A 19,647-nucleotide genomic window follows, 5' to 3' on the forward strand; every position below is an offset into this window, starting at 1 on the left:
AATAGGTAAACGAAATTATCCAGAGGAACATCAGAGAAGTAGAAGTAGTTACAATGTTAATGATGGTATCAACATTGAGATATTCGTGATGACACCGAAGAAAATGGTTTGCAGCTACTTACACAACTTAGTTCAGATATTTTGTATTTACAGAAATTAATCAACAAATTAATAGTAATTAACTAGTGACTAAGCAACTACTATGACTCACTTTACGACGGTACCTTTTGGCATAGTGCATAGAGATTCGAATGACTTAACGTGTTCAGACAACCACTTCTAGTGAAAATCTTCAACTGATATGATCCTAATGTTTAGAAGCTTTTCTAATAAATACTTTATACTCATTAAAATCAAGCTGGTAGTAGCAAGTCCCTGTGGGTTTTTTTTTATCTTAAGTGTTGTTTTGATACAGATTAGCGTTTCATTTTATGTTAAAATGATAATATTTAACTTGATTGTATAACGAGTTTGCCAATAATGAAGTTTATATAGTGGTTGACAAGAAAAGGATTTTATGAGAACAGTGACAGTAAATTACTGTGATCAAAGTCATATATATATGATGCGCGAGTATGAGTTTTAAACAAAGAGACCTATAAAAACCAATTACTTCAGAGAAAATTTTTCTTTCTGCCGCAGTATGAGCGTAAATGTATCGTCTAACCAAATTTCGAAAAATATGACCCAAACGTAGAATTTGTAAACCTGTTCCAAGTAATGCACATGTTATTACATAATTGATAAATAATGCACCGCTGTCTGGTAAAAATATACATTCTGTTCGAAATGGTACGTAAAGAGCAAATGGATTTGAATGATTCACTTTAGTTGTTATAAGCTGATGTAACAGAGCTGGAAAACTGGAAAACAAAACACAGTACATGAGAGATATTAACCAAGTATATTTTACATAAATGATTTTGTTATTAGTAAGATATCTGTGAAAAATGTGAGTCCAGAATATATCCAGTAAACGACTATATAAACAATATCATCATCATTCAAGAATATACATCTATACATGTAGTATGCACTAGACAGTGTCTAGATATGCAGGATTTTCATGAAATTGATACTAGATTATATCTAAACGTATTCTCAGTGGAAATTGTCTACGAAAATTTCAGATGACTAGGTCGATGTATAGGTGATATCGAATGTATTTGATTATTTTTCATATAAAACCACCCAGGTAGATGTTATCGTACATCACCTATTGAGTCATTAGAATTAACAAGTTGGAATATCTAATCAACGTATGAGAAAACATATAATTAAACTGACAATATCGGATAATTTTAGATATCCAACCATTAATATCTCAAAAGAAACGATTACACTTCGTATCCACGCTATGGAAGTAACATTACAATTCTGAAAAAGGCAAGTTATTCAACTGAAAGTCGTTAAATAAACAAAGTTATTTGCAATAACATAAACAGATATCCATGTTTATTTTATATATTCCGGTAACTTTAACAAGTAATAAACCGGTAAATTATAGAAGAGGAGTTAGAAAAAATCGTCTGGTATCTGATATAATCCCATAAAACTATTTATATATATCTGAAGACTTAACGTGAATTAGCTTATAAGGTATTTCTAATTAATTGTAAAGAATAATGCAGTCAAGCCTTCTCAAGCCCCCAAGTGCCTTCCCAAAAGCAGTAAAATTCATTAATATCAGTAACAATTGAGCAGTTATTTTATTGAGCTTATCCTTAATGACAAAACAAGCTGAAAATTGACAAAATGCATACTATGAACAATATACCAAATTATGATTTCTCACAATTTTGCTTACTGAATATAGAAGGTTACTTCTCATTTTTAACTACTATTACAAAAAATTCTCAAACTACTTTATGCAACTCATCATTTAGTGTCTCAATTTTATTAAGCTTAAACATTATAATAACATTTGGATAAACTAACATACCCTGTTATTCCAAGAGAAGGTAATAATAACACTGTAAAAAATAAGAACCAATAAGCATTTCGGTAGATAACACTTTCTAAACCTCCACGTGTCTTATGTCTCGTCCAATATTCACTGATGATTACTAGACGTGTTAGAAGTACTGAGACACCTGCTAAAATTGCTGCCGGAACCCATTTAGAAATAAATGGACGCTGAAAAAAAATGTTTAGATAGTTTGACACAATGTTAATCATTTAATAAACAAAATAATATTTTCAATTGAATTATTTCTTTAAACATAATTAAAACTATTAGTCGTACAACTAAATTACAATTACGGAACTTCTTGTCAATAAGCACCATTATCTGAGCATTAAGTGAATACGAGTGAGCACAGTAGTGGATGTTTACTTCCAATCAATTCAGGGATTTCCAAAAGCATAAACTGTTGATTCTTACTGTAATTCTACCTATGAATTCTAAATCACAAGCAGGGCATATCACAATCAAGTTATAAAATAAAATGACTAAACATGAATGACCTCAACCGAATAGTGTAATGGAAGTAGGAAATTCTCAAGAAGCATAAATACAATGGATCCAATACTCAATGAAGTCAAAAATACAAATATCACTGACAGTTTTCAATTGATGTTATTTATTGATGAACATTATTATCAGATTTTGGTGACCTATCATAAAAAGTTTTGTAGCAAATTTTAGTAATACACACAATTTCCAGTTTACTCCTAATGGAACTGACACTTCAAATGAATATGCAGTGATTTGAATTTGCTGACTGATTATTTTTCAACTAAAGTATTGAGAAACTTTAAAATAAACTAGAAAAGCCTTAAAACTATTTTTGAAGTTCATGATGGTTTAGAGTGTAAAATCTTTTTGTTATCAGTAAAAAATCATTGTAATCTAGAAACTTATTGATTTTTAAACAATCCTATGATGTCCTGAACACTTTAGACTTGTATTATCTAAAGCAAATGATATATAACTCTTGTATATCGCTTTTTCACCACAAGTGTAATTGCTTTGAGGCATTTTCACAGAAACCCTAAACACATACATCACACATTTGACGTTAGTTAAAACAAAGGAACATCAGTAAAAAACACACATGTACGAGGAATTTGGTAGTTAATGCAAAAATAAGGACATGATAAATTAGCAATCCAAACACAACCAGGTTTATTATTAAAAGCGTTTGGCTATGACAAAGTCAGACAAACATGATTCACAATACTGTTCACATGATTTCACTGGATAATTAAAAATGAATGCAAATACGTAAATAGGAATATATATATATATATATCGAATACGTACCGAAATTTTACCCAACCAGTCGAATAATCCAGTAAAATTTACAATAGTAAGTATATAAACAGGTGATGTTAAGACGAATGCCAACAAAACAACAGCTACACGAATTCCAACTACACGTAACCACCATTTAGATCCATGATGCGTTGTGGAAGTTATATTCAGCCTGTGAATAGTTACATAAGTCTATAGGTTCATTGAATTATGGATTTTCAAAAATGCTATATATTGTATACACTTCGCAAGAACACTATCCAAATGTTTTAAAAATCTCATAGAATATAAATGAGTGTAAAATTCATCAGAAATCATGAAATGAATATCACTGGTAAATATTCAGCTAGTATCAATCGGTACAATGACTGTCAGATAATCTCATCCTAGGGACACCTCAACTATATGTGTTCATATTTCCAAATGACACTAAGTAACAAGATTTACAAACTAAATAATAAATATGTTCTCATCTGAACTAATGAATCTCTTTACAATGATCAATATCAATGGCTTTTAACAAAGATGAGAAAAGCTTAAAGCTCTAATGTGAATGAAATTTGTGGTATTGACTAAATGCTTTGTAGTGAACGATAACACAAGTGGAGACAATCGAATGTATTTCAACACAAAATTACAGAACATCTTAGTAAAATCTGAGAATCATACAGTAAATACTTAATTTGCAGTATGTCAATTAATTATCTCAAAATTGACTTTTGTTTTTGTAAATATCAGTCAATCGTCTCAGACTTCATTGTTCTTTCGTTTCCACACCAATCATTCCTCGTTCTCATCAATTCGATCTTCTTAACCTTCTGCCTCCAGGCATTTCACTTTCGATTGATGATACATACTACTTATATCTGTCCACATCAGTAGCATACACCACACTTTACATTCCAAGTATTACAATTAAATGAGTATTTCTTATTATGAATTAGATAAGTTACGATATAACCATATCATCAATGAAATAATTGAGAAAGAATGTACGCCAATAGTAATGTGAGTGATTAGTGTTAAACATTAAATATTTTTCAAAATTAGGATGTACTCTTGAGTAAAAACAAGAGCAAAGTATCTGACCTTGAGTAGATTAACTAGTAGCTCCTACTACAATGATTATCATCTAGATTAATATCATCAATAAATATATAACCAGTTATGCTGTCTACGTAATTTATGTTGATCAAAAGAATAACAGTTAAGAAGTCAACTTTGAAAAATGTTAAACAGAATCATTTTCAATAATATATTTCTTTAAAAAGTTTGGTTTGAACTAGCTTCCAAAGACCTCTCTGTCTCTATAATAAATATTTATCAGGAGAGAAATAAAATAATATTTAATTCATACCACAACAAGTCTGATGATGGTGGAGCTAAATAAACATGACTGAATAGATAAGATCGTTTCGGTTTCTCAATATAGTATAAATTACGCCAAGGACGATGTTGTTTACAGTAGCTTTGTATATGTATAGTATTGTTGATTGGAAATATATGTAGCGGATAAGTTGTATATGAAGACAGAAATCTAGAGTGAGAAGTGAAAAAACAAATAAGAATAAGTAAGAGAATAAGAGAAATATATATATTATTCTAAATATGATGTACCAACTTGCCACCTAAAGTGATTGACTATATTCACAACGTTTCCTAAATCAGTAATTCATTTCACTAAGTTCTATAACATTTTCCTAGCTCTGAAACACTACTTGTAGAAGATCAGATTACAAGATTACAGTCAAACTGTACACCTGGATATCAATAGAGAGTTATATCTTGTTGTTAGTTTGAAAACCAATGTCTTCAAACGATCAATCAATGAACGACAAAATAAAGTTACCCGGTTTGTAACATATATTTGTAAACCAAATAACGTATGCGGAAATGAAAAGACAGATTAACAACCACACAGAAGTTCATTTATGGGACAATATAGTGCACTTTTTGTAGGGATGGACAATTTTATCAAAATGTAAACAAGTCTATTTGCTAAACATGCAACTAAAAACGGTTCTAAGCATCACTACCAAGGTTTGACTTGATAATTTCAAATACATCGGGCATTGAGTAAAATGTTTGTATTAATGGAATAATGATATAGCTTTAATATTCTAGTGAGGTGAAAATTGTGTTTCCAATGTTTCGTGACTTGATATGTAAGTTGTTTCTCTAAAGAATAACTAAACAGATGAAATATGTTTGCTTGAAAAAAGTGGTTCAAGTTTAATGGACAGTTAGACATCCGTTTCTATTGAACACAATAGAGCTTAGGAATATATGGAAAGCTTCAATCATTAGTATTTTTTTATAGTTGGAAAAACGTTTTTAATAATTTTTATATTATAAATAATGATTTCTATCGTGCGAACCTAAAACCACCAACATATATACAAATTAGCTCTGTCGTTTTACATTTTTCTATATACCCAATGAGATATACATAAATAAACACAAAGACTATCTTGCCTTTAGCTAGTATAACATTACGTAAGCTTGGTCAAACTTGTTTTGATTTGCTTTATTCATTTACCCTCTGAAGAAATATCCAACACTAAGTCGCGGAACATCAGAAAGTCCATTTTCTACTCGTTGGTATATTATATATATTTAACTAAATTATTATAAAGGCTTCTGAGTGTTTTATGCTTACAAGTTACATTATTAATTTGTAAATAAAAGGTGACAAATAAGTTGAAGATGTCTATATATGGTATTTGAAAAGTAGAGTATAAATATTTTTAGAAAACCTTAAAAATTCGTTTAATCTAGCCGTTAAAAATAGTATGGTTACTAAGGAATGCTAAACAAATGTGAACATTTTTATTAATAACATCCTACTTTCTAGATAATTTGAACCTTTTATTTCACTAAAATCATGCACTCAGTCATTCAGCTACAACGTAGGACCAGGCACATTTATGCATCGGTCCAAGTTGCCATACCTAGTTAGCACAACAATATGAACACCGGATTCATAGAAATAGTTAATTTAGTGGTGGTAGTATATAAAAGATAGGTTGTATATAAGGATATAGTATAGGAAGGAAAAAAGTTATGAAGCAATTTTAACCTCAAGGTTTAAGGGAAGATAAAGAGTGTATACACCTACGCCATTGTGATCGATTCTGAGCCATGTCACCAAGAGTCTCCAACTATTGGTTACGATAGTCACGCGGACCCCAACCAGGTAGTCTGCATTTGCCAACATGGCTCAGACTAGAAGTTAGTGACTTCAAGCACTGATGCCGCGTTTCCGTTCAGCCGCCTCATGCACTAATAAATGTTAGACCACCATTCAAATCCTGGAAGCACTAGACGGCCGTTTCGTCCCGGTATCGAATCTTTAGTAGTGCCCATTCAAGATTCCACATGCGGGACACGAACTCAGGACCATCGATCTCCGGAGAGAACGCTTAACCTATACATTACTGAGCTGAGATCCAACGGAGTTAATGTCCAAGTTCAATCAATCCACGATATTGTGCGACCATCTTCCAAAACGACATACAAAAATTTATCATGCTCTTACTAGTGACTAGCTTCGAGGTAAATCTCCGCGTTCTAGTGAGAAGCCATGACCGGTGCAGCTAATCCGTTTCGGGTGTGGAGCAGTTGTCCACCGAAGACAATAGAAAATAGGGTCGCGGAATGGTTGAAGTTAGGCATTGACGATGTTGGGTCCCGGCCCAGTGGTCAGGAGATTAAGTGTTCGCAAACGAGACTGAAGATCCTGGGCTCGATTCCCCAGGGCGAAATCTCCCGCTCGAAATTTTGTTAGACACCTTCAAACTACCGGCAGTTCCTACGCAAGGGAAAGTACAACAACGAGCCGACCCACGTTCCAGAAGGTGGTCACTTCGACAATGGCGACAAACGGTTAGGATGCGGGTGGACCTCAAGGACGTACGCCATTAAAAGGGGTATGTGTTGGGGATGATAGATCGCCGGAAATCACTTAGTAAAAGTCTTAATTTTGTAATTTTATTTTGGAAATTTGAATTTCTTGCTTTCGCGCCAAGAGCAGCTGCTTTTATCTTCAGATCGTATCACCCGTTGGAAGGACCTTAAATGTCGTTGGTTCGTTGCCTCTTTTAATAAGCTATTTCGTGACGTTTCCCAAAGACTTTTTTATGATGTATATATATGCTTGAGTTGTGTGCCTGGTTTGTTCGTGTATCTGACTGCTCGTGTAATATACTTACCCCTGATCTGAACTTAGTCTTCTCCGCCTACTTAACAGGGTTGAGGTGTATTGGAGTAGTTAAGCTGTCTGGTCATGTCGCTGATCCTATTTTCCGTATGCTGATTTTAGGTGACCTCGTAATTTCTATAAACATAGCAAACCTGGGATTATTCAATTTCGCGAGGAGCTATCACTTGTCCACAACGTATCGTCTACCAATCAATAGTCTTTTATTTCATTTCAGCAACTAAGAATTCATCCATAAAATTACTGAAACTTAATGCACTATGGTCAAAAATGTATAACAGCTTGAATTGACGAGCTTTTATTTTAAAAATAGGGATAAAATCAAATAAGAAAGTCACTCAATCATCACATAAACTAAAAATTATAGAAATATTGACAAAAGTGGTTTTACCGACCTTAGAACTTGTCCTGAATTTTCTAGACCGATAAAAACAATTCCTGTATGCGGTATATCGAATAAATCAGTAAGATTCTTTCCTGGATTTTCCTTTATTAAAAATTCAATGTTCGATAGACCACTGATTGCGTAAAAAGTGTTGATTTGTGTTTCAAGCACATCTAATTGTTTTTTATATACTGCGATTGCATCGGCGTCTGATTTACTCATACCCCGTCTATGACAAATAGTACCGAAATTATGATAGGTTGGCTGTTCACCAGTTATTTCTAATTGTTCAACTGAAGCGCGTAGATAAATCTCTGTTTCAGCTCTACAAACAAACAGTTTTACCAATGTAATGAAAGCATATTCATGTACATAATACCTGAATTGTATACTATGATAAGTTGATGCTCATTGGTATCAAAATAAAACATTCAGGAGTTACGATCTACAATAAGATATGGGCAGATATTCCATTGTCGAAATAGTTATTCAAAAAAAGATAGAAAAGTCTTCCAGAACTGTCTAAAATCAAAGACTTGATTTTATCTCGTAGAATGTGTGTTGCTGGTATTACAAAAAATGTAACCCATGGTTGATAACCAGGACGTGAAGCACTTTTAATCAGACCACATACAAGTTACCGTAAGAAACTCATTTCATAGTATATTATTCAGAAATCATAAATTACATTCGTGCTTTATCACGAAATTATAACAGCTAGGTAAGATACTAAAAACGTAGCTTTTTATTGATTCATACTTTATGAAGTTGTATGTCAGTAATCTGAATAATCAACTTTGAACAACTACATGAGAGATATAAAATGTATTACATCTATTTCGACTTATGAAAACAAATAGTATTGTTATATTCCGTGGAGATTTATGAATGGTAACTTTAAGAACTATTTATGGACCAATATGATATGTATATTTCCTATCGTATAATTGTTAAGTAACTAAACTATTCATATTCGTGTTCCTCTTATTATAAGCTTTATTTTGACCTATAGACTATTATTATACGATTTACCATTCTTGAGTTATCCATAGTCCATTAATTACTGTTCTCCCTATTCACAGCCACATTTGGCTAAATCTTGTACAAATGTTATTTTCTATTTTATGGTACGCTGTGGTCAGTTTGATTGGTATATAAACCCAGTATGTTTGAGAATAATGGTTCATATTGCAGAGGCTGTTATTGGTGTTCTGGACTTAACTGACTGGGTTAGGCAGATAGCAGTGTGGTGTGGTTTACTTATATCCATATAAGTAGTATATGGTATGGTCAGACGTAGAATGTATTTTGGCAGAAGACCGATGAGGAAAGAACTGAAACGAGGCGCAATCGGTAGGAAAATGCATGAGCAATGGAATTAGAGAAGAAACAGTGAAGATTGAAACAATTGGTTGTTAATTTGCAAATTGACTGTTCATTGTTTGGTTATCAGAATTTACTGAGATAGTCTGTAATCTTTGCTTAGATACATTCGATTGTCCCCAACGAGTTTTCTGTTCACTACAGCAGGACTGATAAGTACTCAAGACTGCTCATACGGCTTTTGTGTATCATTGCTCTGATCGATAATTCACTGCTCTCCAATTGGCGGTCTTATAACGTCATACATTAACTGGACACTCAAGCAATCGATATAACAAGTATCTCTAACTGCTATATAATACTTGTGAAAGAAAATTCGTGAGAAGCATGTATGTAATAAGCCATTTGAATGGTGAAAGAAATCATACATGCTTTACACACTGGTGCAGCTTTGCCTTGCATACGACATAAATTACAATTTAAAGAGCGAACCACCCTCTAAATATTTTAGCTATGTTTAACAGAACTTAGAACTGACCATTTGTTTATTTGACCATTTAATTTCCATAGATAAATGTTTTTAACAAGTATATGTGTGATCAGATTGTTCGAAATGTATTGCGCCAATGTATTACATAGTCCTGATAATCTTCTTATTACACAATCCAAATTTATCAAAAAATTGCATTTTTAAAATACATAGACTAACCAATTAAGTGTTGATAACAGAAATTATATGATGTAAATTGAGATTAAGAAATAAACTCTTTCCTTTGTTCACTGTGTTTAATGAACTCACTTTGCTTGTTCGAGTTCCATCAAATTTCGAACTAAATAAACCGGCTCAATCCATTTTACCTTCAAGTCTGGATGATTAATCCTATAATAAATGTGTTTTATGGGAAGAAAGTATCACTTGAATTACAAGGATAATAATTCTTTTTTTAAAAACTTCTATTTACCGATGAGTATTAATTAACTGAAACTAGAATAAGGCTAATAAATTCTACTTACATTCTGAGGAAAGATGGTTTCTGAAGGCGTTTTCATTATGATTTAACATCAGCTAGGAAACTATCCTGTCAATCAGTTGTAAATAACGTAAAACTTAGCATATATGCGTGTTAGTTTAGGTGGCTACTCCATATCAGCACAACTAAATGAAATAATCAAGGTAAATGTCAGAGTAGTGGAAGTAGTAACAGTATTAATGGTAGAGAACCATTAAAATAAAGATTAATGAACAGCTGTAAGATTCTAATTCAAAAGTTTAGACCAATACACAACGACTCTGCACATGAGCGAGATGAGGATTACCAGGCTTTAAACTCTAACGGTAATGAGTAGCGTGCATGAGTCAATAACGTCGAGAATGAGATGGTACCTAACTGATGTTGTTAGTTGAGGATATCAATCAACTTTAAAGACCAAGTATGTATGTCGAAATTACTAGTTTCAAGTGACAACTTTTAAAATATGCAATAAAAAAGTTAATATTTGTGAGGTAAACTTTAATTAATTACAATTTCGAAATGTACAGTGTTAATAAAAAGTGTATGAACCTGTGCGCGCAAAAGAAATACATTACCTACCGTTCAAGTTCAGAGCCTGATTCAACAGTGACAAACATACTAATTAGTAACAAATCTGTTAATCTAAATTTTGTGCAGTAAGGAGTACATGTAACCTAAAGCTTCTTCAACATGATTTGAGACAGAGTAAGGATATAATCATAAAAATTATAGTGTGAATGACAACGTTAAAAAGAACCAAAAACACCTTATTAGTTGAACTTCATAATATAAAATGCAGACCAGGAATTTGATTTTAAGTGTGACCAAATTATCTTAGCCCTAATACTTCACAACGTAGAACTTCGTACGTACGTACATCAGTTCGAGTTGCCATACCACATTAGCACAGAGATGAAGTTGTCGATTCAAATCCCATATTGGTAGAAGTAGTAAGAGTATAAGTATTATGTGAAAGATAAGGGTTTGAAGATGTTATTGAAGGAGTATAATACGGTGAAATAAATTTGGAAAGAGAAAAAGGATAGAGACATGAAGAATTCAAAAGGTTAGAATTTGGTAGAACACAAAGAGTGTATGCATTTTCGCCATTGCAAACGATTTTGAGCCATGTCATTCAAGGTCTCTAACCATCGGTTGCTATCATCTCGCGAATCCCAACCAGATAGTCTACACCTACCAACATGGCTCAGTCCAATTGTCAATTACTTCATGGATTTGTGCCACGTTTTGGTCTGGCCGTCCCTAGCTTTCTTCCAACCTACTACTACACCATAAAACATTGCACGTCGGGGCAGTCGGTGGTTGGGCATACGTAACACATGTCCCAGCCATCTCAAATGATGAAGTTTCACTACTTCATCAATCGATTTACCATCCTTACCTAGTACCCGTTTCCTAACAACTGCATTACTTACCCGGTGGTCTCAGGATATACGAGCAATGCTTCGAAGACACCTATGATCGAATATCCTCTACTCTTATCGGCCATGTTTCACTGCCATAAAGTAGGACGGAACGAACTGCTGCACAGTAAACCCGTCCTTTGATTGCCAGACGGATATCTCTCCAACGCAATAAATGACGTAAAGTTGGCGAAAGCTAGATGAGCCTTCTGTATCCGTGCTGAGATTCCGTCACACACCAGACCACAAGGGCTGATGAGACTCCCAAGATAAGTGAAGCAGTCAACACGCTCAACTACTTCACTCCCTATCATTAGTTCACGTGTCGATGCAACCCAGTCCTGAAGTAACATTTTGCACTTCGAGTGGGAAAATAGCATCCCGAACATGCCTGCATTGTTGCTTATAGTGGTCAGAAGACTGCATTTTGTCAGCGTCTTCACCAAATAAAACTATGTCGTCGGCGTATTCTAAGTCAACAAGTGAGCCTCCCGGTAAAAGTTCAACTCTAGGAGATTGAGATGATGAAAGTTTTATCTCTAAAAGTACGTCAACGACAAAGTTAAACAAGAATGGAGAGAGTGGACAGCCCTGACGAACACCACTTGAGGTAATTAATTCTGATGACAGTTCGCCATAGGCTCTAACTCGACCAGTTGTGTTCGAGTAGAGAGCCTTTATGAGGTTAATGTACTTCTTTGGTACTCCTTGCAGAGACAAACACTGCCATAGAACCTCACGATCAACGGAGTCAAATGCCGCCTTAAGGTCAAGAAATACTACTATTGTGGGACGTCTGAATGTGTGTCTATGTTCTAGGACCTGACGTAGAGTGAATATCTGGTCTATACAACCACGTCCACGTCGAAAACCAGCCTGTTTTTCTCTAGTATGCTCTTCACGAGCTTTGGTTAGGCGTCGAAGTATTATTGAACTTAATATTTTGGACACTATATTAGTCAAACTGATTCCTCTGTGATTGTCGCAAGAAGACTTTTGCCCTTTCTTGTAGACTGGCACAATCAGTGATTGGGACCAGTCAGATGGAATTACGTCCAGTTCCAAGATTCTACCTAAGACCTCAGTCAATTTCATTGTTAGTACTGGACCGCCATCCTCAAAAATATTAGGGGTAAACCTGCCAGAGCCTGCTGCTCTCCCTCGCTTTAGATTTCCTTTAGCTTTTTCAACCCGCCATTCAGGTCGACTGGTGATCGTGTGAAACCGAAGTGTGGCTGAAGGCCAGTTGAGCTGATTTCTAAGGCGGTTTAAGGTGAGAACAAACTGATTTTGAATACACAGAGGGGGTTTGAATTTTCATATGACTTCAATGAATCTTAGTATACACTCTTTTAAACTTTTATACAACACCACAAGAGCGTAGATAAGATCAATTGTACGGCCTGTTTCGATTATATGTTTGACAATAGAGGATGATGGATGTTTATCCCCTACTCTTATTGAGTCATTTGATTCTATTGATTTTCGTAACCATTTTGGTACATGTTCGCATAGTTCTGATAATCTACCTCTTTTTATTACACTATAGAAATGTAATAATGAACTACTTCTAGTGATGTGATACGATTTCCTGCTGGCGGGATGACGTAACGCAAATAGTATCAAAAAAATTACTAAATAAAGCATAGAATGATAAACAAACACTTGCTTTATAACAGTAGTTGTCGTTTTATAGTAATCAAGACTTCACAATCAAGACACTGAGAATATACAAGAAATTCGACAATTGACTTTATTTAGTGTTAGAAATTTTAGATATGAAACGAAATCCAGGTGCGAATTCTTCTAAGTGCAAAAACTGCAATGTTCAATTTTTGAAGGTCTAATAGGATATAGACTGAGAGAGATGGAAAAACTGCTGAACAGTTAGCTAATAAACGTTACTGTAGAAAAAAATACTCTCAACTTGTCAGCAAAAGAGTTAGAAGACTTATGGAGACTTAATGGACAGCTATTTCGTTCAAATATAAGACCCTTCAGAAACGAAATCATCTCGAGATAACTCTCACTACAGATTAACTCCAACTCATTAAGTAGAATGGATCAGCTGTTGTTTAATGCTATCTGTTTTCAACGGCTCAACAACTGAAGCCAGTCTGAGACGAAAACAAACGAGATAGAAATAAAAAAATATCTAACAACCACTAGCTAGGAATTAGCTTAAAATAAAACTGCATTTAAAGGATATTTTTATAACTATCATAGTTTAGCTCAATTATACCAAAGGAAAAATTAATGGTTAATGGATTGTAGCTCGATAGATAACGTGTTTGCGTTTGGGGTGGAAAGCATGGGTTTGAGCTCCAACGGGAATATTGACATACAGCGCAAGAGTCCTAGACACGACAAAATGTCCATCCTGGATTCACCTGCAAATCGAAATCCATTTATTTTAATGTTGAATGTTTCAAGGAGAAGTAGATGAAATTCTGTAGCTGGGTTTCGTAATAAAATTTCTTAGTGTGGCAACAGTTAACTTGTCTTTTATAAGTATGAAGGAGAAAGACTATACAATGTCTATAGATTTATTAATGTGTTTAAAGAAAATTTCAAGCTAGGAAAGGATAGCTAAGTTCCCCAAACAATATAGCAAGGCTGAAAATAAGCCATTACAGCTTACTTTGGATAATTAACTTGAAATAGACTACAATACAAAGTAATGCTACTTACAGAAATGTGCATTCATAATAATTACTTCATAAGTCAATAAACAAATTTCAAATTACAATGACAGTGAAAGCGGAAAAATGTCTGTAGTTAATTAACTAGATTCGTACTGATTATTTGGGATCAACGAATTAGAAAGAAATTACCAATGAAATACAACTGGAGTACAGCAACATTCAGGAATATTCGTTCATATAATTGCTTTAGTTTGTATTACTTGCAAAAGACTTATTTGCATTTTAATATATATATATATATATATATATATATATATATATATGGGAAGATGGCTAACCAGATTACTAAAACTTGCTTTTTGAATAAACAAAGAACATTGTATATCTAATGGCTACCGTAGAATGTTTCGGTCACCGCTATTATTAGTATTATCACCATTAGTAGCAGTATTATCAACATCGTCATTATATAGAGAGATGTTAGTGGGACATAGATTGGATTAAAGCATGTTTCATGCATGGTGTTGTTGCGCGCTGATTGGCTAATTCTAAACCGATCAGCCCGAGCATATTATTGGAGAAAAATCTAGAAGCTTCTTATGTATATACTATAAATATATGAACGTTATTTAAACTAGTGATTGCTGTTCACATACCATTATTATTTTGAATACAATTTCATTCCTGTTCAACGTGTTCTGATTTTGGGGTCTTGTTGAGTGTCATCGTATAAGAATACTAAGCAATAGGAATAGCTGGGTCGTTTATTAGCAAAATACAATTATAACAAGAGATAAGGAGAATAAGACAGATTATAATACAGTAAAATAAACCAATTAATCATGTATTAATACAAACTAGTCACGACAAAAACATTTAGAAAAAGCACACATATAAGCGTACATCTACAGTAACTAAAGAAAGAATGAAGTATTTGATACGACATTCATTTCTTCACAGTAAGAAACATACAATGCTGTATATCTTTTTATAAGACCTTGAACAATGTAACGGATAATATTATTTCCTTTTTAAGTAGTTTTATGCGATAAAAAATCAAATGTTGAAAGAATAATTCTGCAGAATAAAGCCAACCATATATGGTAATGGTTATTTTTGAAGATACTAAACTTATTATAAATTTATTTCTTTGAAACAATCCGGATGCTTGAATATTGTATGCCATAAATTTTGGGCTATCGTCTTTTAAATTAACCAATAGCGTATATATTAGTAGTGCATATCAGGTTATTGAAAACATTTGAAACTATACATATTCTTGGCAGTAGAATGAAACTCGAAGACGATAACAGTATAAAAACTTACTTGAAGAATTCTGTTATTTCTTTTACAAATGATTTCACTGTAGTGCTACTTGGGACACCTGTTAACATGAGTACATTTGGTATCTGATACAAAAAGAAAATTATATCAGAATGATACTTTATAACGATTTGTGTGAAAAATACACAGAATGTCAATTATGGTAAAAAATACCGTTAAAATCTAGTTTGAGGACGACTGTAAACAACAACTCCAACTTTTTTAGTAAAGAGAGAGAAAGAACAAAGCTCATAAAAGATTTGTTGGACCGTGAATATATGGTGGATGAAACGTGTATCACAATTATGAGACCAAATTCCTTAGACTACATGAAATTTAATTAGTTTTATCCAATTGGTTTCTTTTATAGATTTGACTAATGTTAAAACAATGATTGGGGCAGATTAATATTAATTCACTATATTTCATAGCTTCTCATCACGTGTTCAAATCTCTAAATCACTTCACGCCTATTCCTACAAAGATAATCCTTGTACTTCTAATTCTTTCCGCCATCAATGTCAGTTGTTTCGCATTATATCATACCTCAGTGTTACATCTTAATATATATATATATATATATATATATATATATATATATATATGGTTGTTAGCACCTGATGGGAAATCATGAAAAATAATGAATTCATATTATTCTGCCCAAATCACTGCTTTGGCTTTATGCAGATTTAATTAGTATTAGAGTCCGGGATGTAACTTTTATCCTATTTGAGATTAACCAGCTGAATGTCCCTGGACCAAACGCACATATAAACACAAAGAATGATCAAGATTCAGCCCTGAATATTAATGACAGGATTGTACTGCTATGCAAGGCCACATAACTTATTCTAGCTTCCGTACAGGCCGATTTATTTATTTTTCTTGTGTCACATTTTGACCTTGCTAATTATTTGCTTGTCAACCTTGACTGCTTTTATGTAAGCGTATGTATGTGTATACCCTATCTTACTCATCACATGTCTGTAGCTTATTTTTGTCTGACTATAAATATCGAGTCACGTTTGATTAAAACGAGTTGGCTTACATGCCCTCTCCACCGAGGGTCATTTCGCTTCGTTTCAATGACAGATGGTCAGTTCAGATCAACGATTGTATGAAATATGCGCATTCAAATTTCATCCTTGTAGTTGACTAATTTAATTCCGTTATCCACTGACGCGAGCTAAGTGGATAATAATATACAAGGATTGACGATATGTATATTTCGATAACAATCAACATACGATCAAATTGGAGTCAGATATAGGACCACCAAAGGATAACTGAAACCCTTAATAACAATAAATGTAAAAATTTTTTTATTTTATTTAAACACATAAATATTGGTACGAGGAAGCACCAGATAAATATGCGCCTCACAAATCTCATTCGATTTGTTTAAGGGCTGTGATACTGCCCAGGTGCATCGTGAGGAGATGTAGTCCCATGGTAGCCGGTGATCAATGATTGATTCGTACGCCATTTGTTCCCTCAGGATACTGGAGCCCATGCGCACCATTGGTTTGGAATTAGGGTTTTCCAACTCCCCTAGGTGGACTCGCCTTGTCCACCAACCCGGTTAAAGCGCCGGACATTCGCTTTTCGTCCTCTCAATTTCGTAAACAACACCCCGCTACGAGAAGGCAGTGAGTAGGACTTCCCTAGCAGAGGCTATATATTCGCTGGCCATGTGAGAGCATTTCGAGAGGGAGAGCGGACTCTCCCCACTCTCGGCCGTACCAGGGCATTCGGGGGCGAAAAATGATGACTTGATTGAGATGCTGCGGTGGGTTGTGCTCGAGTCGTGGCTTAATGACAAATGTAAAAATATCACATAAGGAAACAAGAGCTTTATTATAACTACAACTGAAGATGATGCAAATAAAACACGTAGCATGTGTAAAACTTTAAAGTGTCCTCGAGAATCAGTCAATGAGGCTGAGAAATTCGTAGTACCGAATCCAACTGAAAGCGCGCAGCTTAAAATTTCAAAATGGAAATTTGAAGAAAAAAACAAATTTTTGAGTGCTTCAGATATAATTTTATGAAATAATCCATTTCATAACAGAAACACACTTAAATAAAGAAAACGAGCAAAAGGGATGAAATACCATATCAAATGCATATTCACAAAATGTCGTTAATCAATTACAACAGAAACCAATCGGATTGAGGTCCTGTCATAGTAAACAAAATGTCTACAATTCTGACAAGGGTGTGTTATAAGTGTTACTAAGCTAATTTCTCGCGTATTTCAAGGTAAATAGTGATACACTAAGTAAATATTAAGAACTGACATGAAAAATATATCTTGTCACAACAAAGTATTCACCATTTAATACACAGCTGTCAGATTATTTTATCAATATACACACCTTAATTATGTTTGTCTAGAAGTGAAATAAACATGAAGTAAAAATATTTAGGAAAATCGGAATAAAATGATAGTGCTTCATTGAGAGATGTAATTTGTTGAAAAAAGAACACTGATCGTAAAATGTTCCTCATAGAAGCAAGTGAAATTGATACAATGATATACGATTTATGATTACCGTAAATATATAAAGATAAGATGTGTAACTATCATCCCACCTGTTAACTGATTGGTAGATTCTAAAACATTAATCAAATACCAATGTGACCTTAAAGTACATGGCAGCCGTAACAATGTGGAGCATTGTAGGTATCTTTACCAAAGTTTGACTTGATACCCGACCGTTGCTGCTTCCTTGACGTGGTGGTCGGGCTTGCCTATCGCGATGATTCAATCGAGCTATACTGGCTGGAACAATCGTTCCTCAAGGTCCTACCATGCCAGGCAACGGATGGTTAGAGACCTTGAATGACATGGCTCAAAATCGTTTGCAATGGCGAAAATGCATACACTCTTTGTGTTCTACCAAATTCTAATCTTCTGAATTCTTCATGTCCGTATCCTTTTTCTTTTTCCAAATTTATTTCACCGTATTATACTCCTTCAATAACATCTTCAAACCCTTATCTTTCACATAATACTTATACTCTTACTACTTCTACCAATATGGGATTTGAATCGACAACTTCATCTCTGTGCTAATGTGGTATGGCAACTCGAACTGATGTACGTATGTACGAAGTTCTACTTTGTAACTGACTGACTGACTGACCATGCCAGGCAGGTCGTTTGAAGAGCGGTGAGATTAAAAGCAGCAAACCCAAGGTCCGAAGGCGAAGTCATACTGCTGACTGTACAGAGGTGTGATAGCAGTAAGGTGTTTCATTCAGACAACTAGCATAAAAGCGATGCTGCCTTCCCACAAGGAGGGGTGGGTTTAGAAAAGGTCGACCCTAAAAATGCACACCTCGCCTTATCCCACGTATTTCCGTCTCCGGCGGTAAGGTCCTTTAAAGAACGGAGCTAACACAAAAACTACCCACAAAAAGGTCGTGTGTGACCGACCTCAAGCAGTTGTCCCTTGGGCACTGCGGTCACGCTCTCAGGTCATTAAGACCACTTCTAACCCAATTTCCTTTTCAGGTACCTCTAGAAGAACCCTTCCACGGTGTGGGCAACCGGGAAGTGATAACTGCCCTCATACCTATAACAGCACTCAAGATCACTGTATTCATAATCAATCTCCCTCTTCAATTCCTATTATTCCTCCCACCTCGACTTTCAACACTAAACTTCCTCTTTCCGCTTAAATATCTTAAATACGAACGTCAAGACGGTTCTACTGTACGGAGATGAAACTTGGAGAACTACAACAACCATTGTCAAAATAGTACAAGTATTTCTAAACAATTGTCTGCTCAAGATATATATATATATATATCAGATTTAGATACTAATTCCTTGAGGATAGATGAACAATAAATAAAAATGGTGAAAATTAGAAAGACTATAATACTAGATGATATAGCGTAAATCGTAAAAAAATATTGTGTGCAAATAAAAAGTTGAATAAAATTAATAACTTAACAATGGCCTATAATGTGAATGAAGCGAGATAATTTCGTCACACTAATTAAAGGTTTTAGTGGGATTGGATTAAATAAAGTAACATAAGAAACAAT

The 19,647-nt window shown here is 34.1% G+C and overlaps 1 protein-coding gene across 1 annotated transcript in view; it reads right to left on the minus strand.

Moving 5' to 3' along the window:
• Positions 1 to 263: 263 nt before the first annotated feature.
• Smp_143750 (putative metazoan probable membrane protein) overlaps positions 264 to 19,647 on the minus strand; it is a gene marked incomplete at its 5' end in the record, with an annotated part of 29,619 nt that continues 10,235 nt past the window's right edge. Inside the window, 6 exons of the mRNA XM_018790123.1 lie at positions 264 to 863; positions 1,943 to 2,136; positions 3,266 to 3,428; positions 7,871 to 8,185; positions 9,983 to 10,063; positions 15,592 to 15,674. Of these exons, the coding sequence (XP_018655497.1) occupies positions 488 to 863; positions 1,943 to 2,136; positions 3,266 to 3,428; positions 7,871 to 8,185; positions 9,983 to 10,063; positions 15,592 to 15,674 (1,212 nt within the window). The 3' untranslated portion in view covers positions 264 to 487. The remainder of the gene's footprint in view (positions 864 to 1,942; positions 2,137 to 3,265; positions 3,429 to 7,870; positions 8,186 to 9,982; positions 10,064 to 15,591; positions 15,675 to 19,647) is intronic.

Source organism: Schistosoma mansoni, chromosome W (assembly GCF_000237925.1).
Source record: "Schistosoma mansoni strain Puerto Rico chromosome W, complete genome".
In the NCBI taxonomy this organism is placed as follows: Eukaryota; Metazoa; Platyhelminthes; class Trematoda; order Strigeidida; family Schistosomatidae; genus Schistosoma; species Schistosoma mansoni.